This window comes from Penicillium digitatum, chromosome 4, assembly GCF_016767815.1.
Source record: "Penicillium digitatum chromosome 4, complete sequence".
NCBI classification, from domain to species: Eukaryota; Fungi; Ascomycota; class Eurotiomycetes; order Eurotiales; family Aspergillaceae; genus Penicillium; species Penicillium digitatum.
This window is the reverse complement of record NC_089387.1, coordinates 1,149,487-1,160,495: the sequence shown is the minus strand read 5'-3', so window position 1 is coordinate 1,160,495 and position 11,009 is coordinate 1,149,487. Positions and strand designations below refer to the sequence as shown.

Below are 11,009 nucleotides of genomic sequence, written 5' to 3'. Positions count from 1 at the left end.
AGCTGGGAGAAAGGGTGGAAAAGAGGTGAACCCCTCCCATAACAGGTGCTCACACTGAATGCTCATTGGCAAATGCATCGCGCTTACCGGCCTTGGGAAAATGGCAACTGCACGAAGCCACATTGCAAAATCACAGTCATCTCGGAGACGTATGCAAGTGCCGAAGATCAGAGTCCGACTATATGTAAGCTGAGGGCTATTGTGCACTTAATGCTTCCTCGAGTGTTTCTTGGCCGATTGTGCAAAGCCGAGATCCATCCCACAAGTCTTTCTCCGGGGTTTAGAAATTTCAGGATATGCTTGGATATGATTAGCTTTTGCTCATTTGATACGCTGGGGTTAAGTACGGCCGAATCATTGAAGCCTTTTATAATGAGTAACTCACATTACCATTCTCACAGCTGTGGAGCTTCGAGCGAGAGAAGACTGTACCGATGGAGTTATTCTGTCGTTACCTTTTGAGTGAAGCAAATGGTCTGGGTACTTCTACACTTTGAATTGGATGATATCTTTAACTCGGTACCCATTGCTGTTTTCTTGGACGGTCGTTAATCTTGATATTCCTTCTAGCAATTTTGAAATGTGTATCTACAAACGTGCACATCGATCTTGGCATCATCGGGTGGAATCTCTTGGCACCAACGCTCCTTGACTGATCATCCTTCGAATTTCCCATAATGCCCCGAATCCCCTTTTCTGTCATCTTCAAAGCCCAAAGAGAAAACTACCTTCTGCCTATACTCCTCAAAGAGTGTCGCACAATCGATTCTGCTCGCAATGAACTTCGCTGGCTACGCGAGCGGGTAATTCGCGATGGCCAGTCCTCTTCACGATCAAAGGCATGGAGAAGTCGATTGAGATATATGTGTCAGATGCGATCTAGAGGATATCCTCTCCAATATATCCTTGGAGATCAACCATTCGGCGACTTGGAAATTCTCTGCCGAAGAGGCGTTTTGATCCCAAGGTCGGCCTATCAAATTTCCGAAAGAGCGATTTCTTGCTGACAACCTTTCATAGGCCAGAAACCGAGTCATATACGTACCAAGCGGCCAATTTAGTCCGTCAAATGGCCCTGGGCCGTAATGACAAGTTCCAGTCTTCCAACCAGGCGAGACCCTTGCGCGTCATTGACCTTTGCACGGGCACAGGCTGCATACCACTTCTTTTGCACGCACTACTTGCTCCTCATTTCCAGGAGTTGAAGATAACAGGGGTGGACATCAGTTCTACAGCCTTAGGCCTGGCCCAGGAGAACCTTGAGCACAATATGCAACTGGGCCAGTTGGCACCCAGCGCAGGCACAGACATCCGCTTCTATTGCGCCGATGTTCTCGGACATGGCAGTGACGATTCAGTGCCGCCCATTGAATCAATACTCCAAACCCATTTCCCCGATCTTGGGGCACTTGACATCTCATCATCTGACAAAGAGAGTAGATGTGATCTATTAATCTCCAATCCACCCTACATATCCCAAACGGAGTTCCGCAACGGCACTACTGCGCGCAGTGTACGGCGCTTTGAGCCCAAGTTGGCACTTGTGCCTCCACACTTGGGCCCCGGGATGGAAGACTGCTTGCCTGAGGATATCTTCTACTGCCGCATTCTCACTCTGGCATACAAGTTGAAGGCCAAGCTCACGGTGCTGGAGTGTGGGGACTCTCATCAGGCCAATCGAGTGGTTGCTCTTCACAGGCGACTTGCTCCTTTTGAATCCGGGCAGTTCAGTGCGGAGGTCTGGCCGAGTCGGGAGCAGGATTTGGCTGAGAATGGGTTTCATGCGACTGACGGATCGCGAGGTGTCATTATACAGACTCTCGGGTAGCGAGCGCAAGGGTGCCCATCGTTCTCCTTTCACTAGTGGCAGCCATCATAATTTTTACCTCGCGAACACCAGGTGGTTTGATCCGTTAGGTTTCAGCTGGTCATTCTCTCTATGGTAGGGCTGGTTGGTCGGGTTTAGAGTACTTGATGGAAACACACTATGGATGTTAGTATGATTCATAATACTCGTTACAATCTTATGAGTAACTTTGAACCCTATTGGCATCGTGCTTTATAGATTCGAAGCTATCATACACATGCATCCATTTTCGGCTTTAAGATGACCATATGAACTTGCAACACATCGAAGAAAAATGTACAGAAAGACCTAACCAAGTGCATTTGGACTGTCCACAGAAGCACGAAGAAGAAAAGAGCACTATGTACAATATAGGTAGACCACCAGCAGGCCAAAGTGCTGGCGGTCAGTTTTGGGAGTATTAAAACAGATAACAAATGCGCAAAGCGAATTAATGTACTTGAATTGGCGTCTAAAAATGGCACCAAAAACGACAGGGAATTGCAAAAATCCAACCCCAAAACCCAGGCTAAGAAAGCTGAGACAGACAGCCCCGTCTATCGGGGAGTTTGCGATGGGCCTCGATTGGTCACTGTAGTCTAGAACCAATAATTATAAAGTCATGAAGATTGTGATGCAGTCGTAGTCTCAAATATTTTTCTTCGTGTCGGAGGAGTAGCTGCGATCGTCTTCACCCTCGACATCTTTGAGAATCGACTCCATCTCCTTGGCCTGGCGCTTCCACTCCTCATCGCCCATCTTCGTTTCTCTGCGGAAGAGCTCCTCGTTGGGCTTGCGGTAGCTGCCACCCAGACGGTCCCACAGAGTGGTAAACTGTCCGTAGTTGTAATTGAAGTACAAGTGGTGCATCGTGTGGCAGGCAGCACCGTTCACGATAGGACTGTTGGCAACGTACTCGCCATCATGAATGAAGACGGTCCAGAGGTTGATGAAACCGAACAGGAAGACGTAGGCAACCTTTTGCAGGGGGAAGATGAAGGGGAAGACATGGTACGGAACACTCTGGGACCAGCCATCGAGCGGGTGGAAGGCGTGCGAGGCATAAGGGCTCGGCATGATCCATTTGTGGTGAGGCTTGTGTAGGGTCTTGTAGACGCGGGGGTGGTGCAGGCCACGGTGGATCCAGTAGATGAAGAAATCGGTAAAGCAGATGAAGAAGGGGATTTGGATGAGGCTGTAGTACGGAAAGGGCTCTTCGGCGGCGGTGTCGTAGAGTTTGGCGTATCCGCGGACCTCAAGAACGAAGAAAGGAGCCGTCAATAGTGACATTGGGGGCATTGCGGCCATGGCCTGTCTAATTTCCAGACTAATCTGGTTCTTGAGGAATTTGGGGTGGTTGTAGGTTGTCTTGTCCCAGATAAAGATGTATGAAAGCGTTGCGACCACGAAGTAGACAAACAGACCAAACAGCCTAAGTGTGTTAGTTCTTGTGCTGACGCGGAATAAAAAAGCGACGACATGGAAATATCCAAGGGAATGGCGCATTACCAAGTAATCAGGAAAAAGCTTGTAAATTGACGGTAGACGTTGTTCCTGGGCCAAGCACTCAGGTATGCATATTTTGAGGGTTCAAGGTAGATCATCTGTGTAGCCTGTTCATAAACATAAGGTTCCGGACCAAAAAGGGCCATTGAGGTGTTCGCGGCCGCATTGACGAAGGCCGGTAGGGAGACGGACGAAGAGAGTGAGGCGGGGAGGAGTGTCGAATAGAGACGATCACCAATGAAGGTGTCCCATAATTCCAGAATGATATCCATGATTGAGGACACAGATAGAGTTGGGGAAAGAAGAAAGGGAAGAATTGAGTGAGTACTTGAAGGAACAAAAAAGGAGATCTGCGGCGAAAAACAGAGTAGTCACACCAGCGCGGAACCGCCACAGCCGTTGCGATGCCACCTTTTCTTAATAAGCCAATTGATTCAAGAAGGGAGGGATGGTCTGATGCGGGATTATATATTTATCTTATGAGTGGAATTTGTTATAGTATATAAAAGTGTTATAATTTATTGTTTTGGAAATGCTTTACTTTTCCATTCACTTTCATTTACTCCATACATACCCCGTACATTTTTGTTGTAGTGTTTACGTTGTACTATATAAAACATTTTTTTTAAAAAAAAGAACCCCTGGTTGGCCACAGTTGATGCCTTGATGCCTGAAATTCCATGACTGTGGCTAGTTGTGGCCCGATAAATCAGGCAATGACAAAAGTACACTGCAGTAATTACAGTACCAATCTAGTACTGCACGGGCCAGTTCCACTTCAGCTTCCCGTACTCAGAGGTACCTCCACTGCCCGCACTTGCGGGTGTAGATCCAAGTATTCCTTGGTATTCCGGGTATCTTCAGCCAAATAATACCCGTTTCATGTGAACCTCACGATCTGGACCCATCCATGTATACTGTACACATAATGTACTTTGTATATATTTAAGCCTAGTACATAGAGCTCTTGGGTTTCAATTCTACATATAGTGTAAGTAGTGTTCATTTAACTGTCATCTGCGTGAACAAATTTACTTTTAAGTGTTGTGCAGATTATTATGTACAAAGTTCAAAAGTACTAGTACTCTATGGTAAGACCCGCTGCGCTTCTCGCCTATGACCTCGCTTCTCGCGTTAACCACTGCCGCTTTCCCCCCAAACTCAAACCTTCCCGCTTTAAAGTGTCATCTGCCAGCCTCTTCCACCCCTCTTACCGCTGCACCCCCATTCTCATCTCCCATTTTATATTGTATCGCCCATTATCGCTGTGGCTAGCTGCGTGGTGCTATCCACCAAGCATTGAAGCCTCAGTGATCAAGATCATTGAGTCCAGGTCGAAACCTTGGTTGCGATCCCATTCGCTGACCTAGAGCTGTCATCTGAACATCGCTTTTGTCCCTCTTCGACTTTTGAAAAACGCGAAGAAAAAAATCCCACCATGTACAACGCTCATCGCGGGATGGTTCCCGCTCCCAACTCCCGTCTGACGGAGCTGCTGGATCAACTGCGCCAGGAGTTTGAGAGCCAGTCGCGAAACACTGGTGAATTTGAGCATCAGTGTATGTTATCAGTCTCTTCTAACACATTCTTGCCCCTCTCCTATGCTCAGGCCATTTGCGCCTTGAGCTCTCCTCCCCTGTCCAACCCTTTCATACAACCAGCTGCCAGCTCATCTTTCCCAATGATCACAGCTCCATGGATTCCGACATTCGCTGAAATGTTATCTAACTGACAGATCATGCAGTGACCGGTCAACTCCAGGAGATGGAGATGATCCGTCAGAAGGTCTATCAACTGGAACAGGCGCAAATCAAGATCAAGCAAGAGTTTGTTCCCTTTACCTCCCTGAAATCTTGAATCACACTCTCTCTGACATCGCATTTTCTCTTTTGAACTAGCTACGAAGCCGAGATCCGGATGCTGAGACACGAACTTGAGTCGCGTGGCGTGCAAACGATTCCTTCCCACATCGGCGGACCCGCTGCAGCTCATACAGCTCCTTCCCAGGCTCCCCCACCTGCCTTGGGCCACGGCCCCAGCAATCTGTTTGGCGGCATCATGACCAACCCACCAGGTAGTGGCCCCGGTCTTGCACCTTCCCTTCCCCAGGATCAGCAGCCTCCCCAGCATCCCCTTCAACAGCCTGCTTCGGTCGCTCAGCCTGGCGCACCGCAACCCCAGCAGAGCTCCTTTGGAGGATATCCGGCTGGCGCTGCTGTGAACGGTATGTCGTTGTGTTTATGAAAAATTTTGCCCAGTCCGCTGACCCGTTGGATTGTTCATTTCCCAGGCTATGGACCACCTCCACCTCCCACTGCATCCCCAGGCCCCGGTAAGGGCCGTGGCCGTGTTCCACCAGGCCCTGGTACCCCTCAGCAAACGCATATCGCCTACTCGGATCCCCGTGCATCCCCACAGATTCCCCGCCCGACTCCTCCGAACCCCCCTCTCGGCCGCACAGCCGAACGTCCGGGAAACATGCTGGCAAACTGGAACCCCGATGATTTGCCTCCGTCGCAGAAGCGTGAGGGTTCCGATTGGTATGCCGTCTTCAACCCCGAGGTCCAGCGTGTCCTCGATGTGGAGCTGGTGCATCATTTGAACCACGATAGCGTTGTCTGCTGTGTGCGCTTCAGCCGTGATGGCAAGTACTTGGCTACGGGCTGCAACCGCTCAGCCCAAATCTTCGACGTGACTACTGGTCAGAATGTGGCCACTCTTCAGGATGAGAATGTCGACAAGGACGGTGACCTGTACATTCGCAGCGTTTGCTTCAGCCCCGATGGCAAATATCTTGCGACTGGTGCTGAAGATAAGCAGATTCGCGTAAGTTTTCGGATTATATGGAACCAGCAGGATGTGGGAAGATCGCTGACTGATTTTGGATTGGCTTTAGGTTTGGGATATCAACCAACGCACTATCAAGCACATTTTTAGTGGACACGAGCAGGACATCTACTCTTTGGACTTTGCTGGCAATGGTCGATTCATCGCCTCTGGCAGTGGAGATAAGACCGTGCGCCTTTGGGATATTCTCGATGGCAAGCTTGTCTACACCCTTAGTATTGAAGATGGTGTCACTACTGTGGCTATGTCTCCAGATGGCCGTTACGTGGCTGCAGGTTCGTTGGACAAGAGCGTGCGCGTCTGGGATACTACAACTGGATACCTTGTGGAGCGTCTGGAAAACCCAGATGGTCACAAGGACAGTGTCTACTCGGTCGCATTCGCGCCCAATGGCCGTGACCTTGTCAGTGGTAGTCTGGACAAGACTATCAAACTCTGGGAGCTTACTGTTCCCCGGGGCATGCACCCTCACAGTGCCATTAAGGGCGGCAAGTGTATTCGCACATTCGAGGGCCACAAGGTTAGATCTGAGATTACTTGAGAGCCAGGCAGAAGCTAACTTTTGGACTCCAATCTAGGACTTTGTTCTCAGTGTGTGTCTAACACCCGACGGTGCCTGGGTGATGAGTGGTTCCAAGGATCGTGGTGTTCAGTTCTGGGACCCAGTGACTGGAAATGCCCAGATGATGCTTCAAGGCCACAAGAACTCTGGTGGGTTTCATTCAATCTTTGCGTTGTCATCTCTAACTGTCTAATTTCGAATAGTCATCTCGGTTGCACCCAGTCCTACTGGCAACCTGTTCGCGACCGGCAGTGGAGACATGCGTGCACGAATCTGGAGGTGAGTGTTTCTCCTGACTGCGCTTCAGATCTTAAGCTGACTTTTCTAGATACTCGGCGTACACTGGACGATGAAAGGGTTGATCCTTTGGGCGCAATGTGATGTTTTTGCTTTGGTATATGGGCTTTATGTTGAATTTCTATTTATTTTTCCCTCTGTACACTTTAGTGTATACGTGAACTCCTTTTTCGATTCCAAAATTGCCATTCTCTACTCCGTATATACCTGGAACATTGTTGGTATGTGTGGTGGACGTAAAAAAAAAGGGTCACACGGGCACACATTCTGGAACGAGCTGAACTTCCCAACAACACCATCCCTGTCCGTCTGAATCACCACAGAGCCTCCGAAGACAATTCAAATGCTTGGACTTGGAAACACCCCTCCAAATCCCCTGCTGATCCAAATCTCATCACTGATTTAGGCTTAACGCGTATGCAGCGAGTCTATGTGTCTTCGCCCATCCAAGTAGTTCATGAAGACTAGTCGTATCCCTGCAGGAACCATGACAAGTCCCGATACCTCATTTCGATGCAGGACGTGCAGGGTTGCCACTCGTGTCAGATGGACATGGCTGTCACTTCTCAGATCCCCCACGAGTGATTACGATCGACATGGCCCATCAGCCAAGCCATTTCCGGTTTAAAGGGGGAAAAGGACACCGAGATCAGACCAAAGCTCCATGCTGACACCTTTGGAACGAAATCGATTCTTTCTCCCCCCAAAAAGAGAGAGAGAGATCGATCGCACTGGGTGGGGGCCCTTCAAGAGATTCAGATCACCCGACTGGATTTTCCAGGGCCTTGGGCGGCTAGCTGGGATATTCGATGGGCTGAGATCGGACACTATTGGCGACTATCGGGATGGTGCATCCCGGTACTCGTAATTACGTCCCAGCTGGCCATTGAGCGATTGCTGACTCCGAGATCGACTGAATAATCTACATGTCGACTGCAGGTCGATCACGGCCCACTTGGGAATTCCGCGATTTGAAGGCCCGGCCCGTCTCCTCGAGGGGAGAGATGCACAGCACGATGAGTTTGCGTGGTTTCCTTTCTTTTTTTTTTGAGATCTTGAGTCTGACAGATGTCAGTCTATTCAATTATCCCACTTACAGAAGTGTACAGATTACGGGGAAGCATGGAAGTACAGGGGAAAAGATGGAGACCTTCGTCGCCAGTCGCGGCTGTGAGTATATCCTGTGTGACTGACACATTCCACACCAAATGAGTCGAAATACATTACCACTAATGAGAATTACTATTCCTCGTGGTACAGGAATTTGATGCGTCCAAAGCAAACCATGCATCTCATGGACCATGCAATGCACCTGTATGTTCCAGTGCTTCAGGGCTTGCAAGGGCTCTCTGGGGCTTTCAGGGCTCTAGGAACCCCAAGAACTCCAGTTCGTCCCCCCGATTTAATTTGGGGTTTCTTCTCTTTTTTGTATACATTATTTTTCTCGGTGGAGTCAGGTCGCCTCAATCATGGATCCCCCGGAGATCGAATCAAAACACTCTGGTATATACAGTACTTACATTGCATGTATCTCTGGCCTCGAACTACTCTTCCCCTTTTTTTTCGCCTTTTTGTTTTGGGATTTCTTTTTCGTTTTTCCAAATGTCATACAGGTAAAATGGGGCTTTTCAACTATCTTCTCACCGGCTGACTTCCCCCTGTCGCCCCCGCCATTGCATTGGGGCCCTATATCTAGATCGGGAGGCGCCATGGTCGATGCGGAAGATCATCGCTAGTTGTCAATCATTATATTCTCTCTTCACGGCATGACCTGAATATATTTGCTATTTCCTTTCCACTCCATCCCGTATAGATAGATCCGGATCTATAGAGTGATTGGGCTTTGGTCGGTTTGTCTATTTTCCCTATCCTTGCTTCTTCTTGAAAAGCAACTCAGCCAGAACCCAAATACCACCGGGGGTTGGGTTTCAGAACATAGTCAAAGACTACACAGAAAACCCCTCATCCCGAGGACAGGTATACATTGAGATCTGGGAGATCCGAAGGGAGAAGGTATCCTTGCCTTTCTGAAAGATAGTCGGAAGACATCGACACAGTGACAAAGATGGAGACCGCAGAGCCTGTCGCTTACGAGTTCCCTGGCCATACCGTGGGTGCGTTTGCACAAAGACGCCCGATGGACTCGACCTTGAGTCAAAACTTTCCCTTCTGTTCGCATCAAACAGCACCATACTCGTTGCATTATCAGGCCCCGAATAGCTTACCTTACAGCTTCGGTCACTCCGTGGGTCACACACATGCACATTCGAATCCCTATCAGCATTACTTCGTCCCTAGTCAGCACCCGATACAGCCGCAACCACTGCACCTCACAACGGAACAACCGCTGCAGTCTCTTCCAGAGATTCGTCCGGCGAAGAACGCCATCAGCCAGACAGTAAAGTCTTCTCCCGACTATGGTCCACGGGCGCAACTTTCGACTGGAGGCCACAGTTCACCAGTCGGGGCAACGAATGAGACGAAGCAACCTCCTGCTGACACCGCTTTCTCAACCAATGTGGATGTCCTGATGAAGGCAATTCAGGCAAAGCATGCTTCGTCACCAACCCAACAATCGCTGCCACCACTCCAACATCTGGCAGCACCGGCACCACACGCCTATTCCACATCTTACCCGAATGCCTCACCCACGCCACTGCGCTGCTACCATGCCAACGAAAGCCAACTATCGCGCTCAGGAAAGAAGCGCAAGTACAATTGCAGCCTGGAAGGCTGCGGTAAAAGCTTCGCGCAAAAAACACATCTGGACATCCACATCAGGGCGCATACAGGTGACAAGCCATTTGTGAGTACACACAAAACTTTGAACCAAATTTGGTATTAGGATCAGCAACTTATCCTTTTGGATGTGGCAGATATGCAAGGAGCCCTCATGCGGGCAACGATTCTCGCAGCAAGGCAACCTCAAGGTATGCACATCAGCTGCCGCACCATGCGATTACGCACGAGGCAGACACTAACATGCATTTTAAAAAACCTAGACCCATCAGCGGCGACATACCGGTGAAAAGCCCTTCCAGTGTGACATCTGCCATAAGCGATTCGCTCAGCGAGGCAACGTCCGCGCTCACAAGCTCACCCATGATCAATCTAAGCGCTTCGACTGTCGTCTAGATGAATGTGGCAAGCAGTTTACCCAGTTAGGCAACCTCAAGGTAACTCTTTGTCCTCTTTCTATTCCTCTACTATGTCAAAATCTCCGTTTCCATACAACACCATCATTTCAAACCCAAGCTAATCAACCCCTTACGCAAAAAAAAAACAGTCCCACCAGAACAAATTCCACGCAGCAACACTCCACAATCTAACCGTCCGCTTCTCACAGATGGGCGAGAATGGAGCGATGAACATGAACCCGGCAGACCGCGAGTTGTGGATGTATTTCGCCGGTTTATATAAAAACAGCAACAAGGGCATCAAGGGCCGAGGAAAGGACCGACGGATCTCGGCGACGAGACGGTCTGATGTGCCGAGTAGCTGCAACTCTATGGACCGAATACAGTCTGTTGAGTCCGAGGAGGGCGTTTCGAAGATGCAGACACAGATGCGCCGCGAGAGCTTTGAGGATGGTTTCTCCGTTTATAATGCTTCTAGCAGCGATGGCGATGACGGAGAGCCTTGTTATATTGACCGCAGGTCTCATGTTCATGGACAGGGACATGGCCAGGGTCATGGTCATGGTCATAGGCATTGATTTGGTCTTGGGGGGGGGGGATGGGTTTCTTCTTCCACTTTTTATGCTTCTTTGTATTCTGCACGCCCCTTTTTGATATCCCTGGTCTTTTTGCTAGCTGATTCCCATTGCTAATTACCTTTTCATGTTCAATTTGTTTCATTTTTCTCCCGGACGTCACGAGAAATGCGCTGTATGCGGGAAGGGAATCCGACTTCCAGTTGGATCCCTTTCCCCATACGTTTTCTACTTCTCCT

General features: G+C 49.3%; 4 protein-coding genes across 4 annotated transcripts; 3 read left to right on the top strand and 1 right to left on the bottom strand.

Moving 5' to 3' along the window:
• Positions 1–677: 677 nt before the first annotated feature.
• Positions 678–1,828, top strand: Pdw03_0387 (DNA methylase, N-6 adenine-specific, conserved site; the record flags this gene model as incomplete). Its single annotated transcript, XM_014682089.2, has 2 exons — positions 678–967; positions 1,021–1,828. 2 exons carry the CDS (start codon positions 678–680, stop codon positions 1,826–1,828), a joined length of 1,098 nt encoding a protein of 365 aa, XP_014537575.2.
• A 666-nt stretch (positions 1,829–2,494) lies between these two features.
• Positions 2,495–3,624, bottom strand: Pdw03_0386 (Sterol delta 5,6-desaturase ERG3; the record flags this gene model as incomplete). The annotated part of the gene is made up of 2 exons (XM_014682088.1): positions 2,495–3,278; positions 3,356–3,624. The coding sequence occupies 2 exons, from the start codon at positions 3,622–3,624 to the stop codon at positions 2,495–2,497; spliced, it is 1,053 nt and encodes a 350-aa protein (XP_014537574.1).
• A 1,166-nt stretch (positions 3,625–4,790) lies between these two features.
• Positions 4,791–7,114, top strand: Pdw03_0385 (Transcriptional repressor TupA/RocA, putative; the record flags this gene model as incomplete). The annotated part of the gene is made up of 8 exons (XM_014682087.1): positions 4,791–4,911; positions 5,097–5,178; positions 5,251–5,576; positions 5,643–6,178; positions 6,249–6,719; positions 6,778–6,910; positions 6,965–7,040; positions 7,090–7,114. 8 exons carry the CDS (start codon positions 4,791–4,793, stop codon positions 7,112–7,114), a joined length of 1,770 nt encoding a protein of 589 aa, XP_014537573.1.
• A 2,009-nt stretch (positions 7,115–9,123) lies between these two features.
• Pdw03_0384 (Zinc finger, C2H2) lies at positions 9,124–10,773 on the top strand (the record flags this gene model as incomplete). Its single annotated transcript, XM_066099584.1, has 4 exons — positions 9,124–9,864; positions 9,935–9,988; positions 10,061–10,234; positions 10,405–10,773. 4 exons carry the CDS (start codon positions 9,124–9,126, stop codon positions 10,771–10,773), a joined length of 1,338 nt encoding a protein of 445 aa, XP_065957311.1.
• Positions 10,774–11,009: the final 236 nt, after the last annotated feature.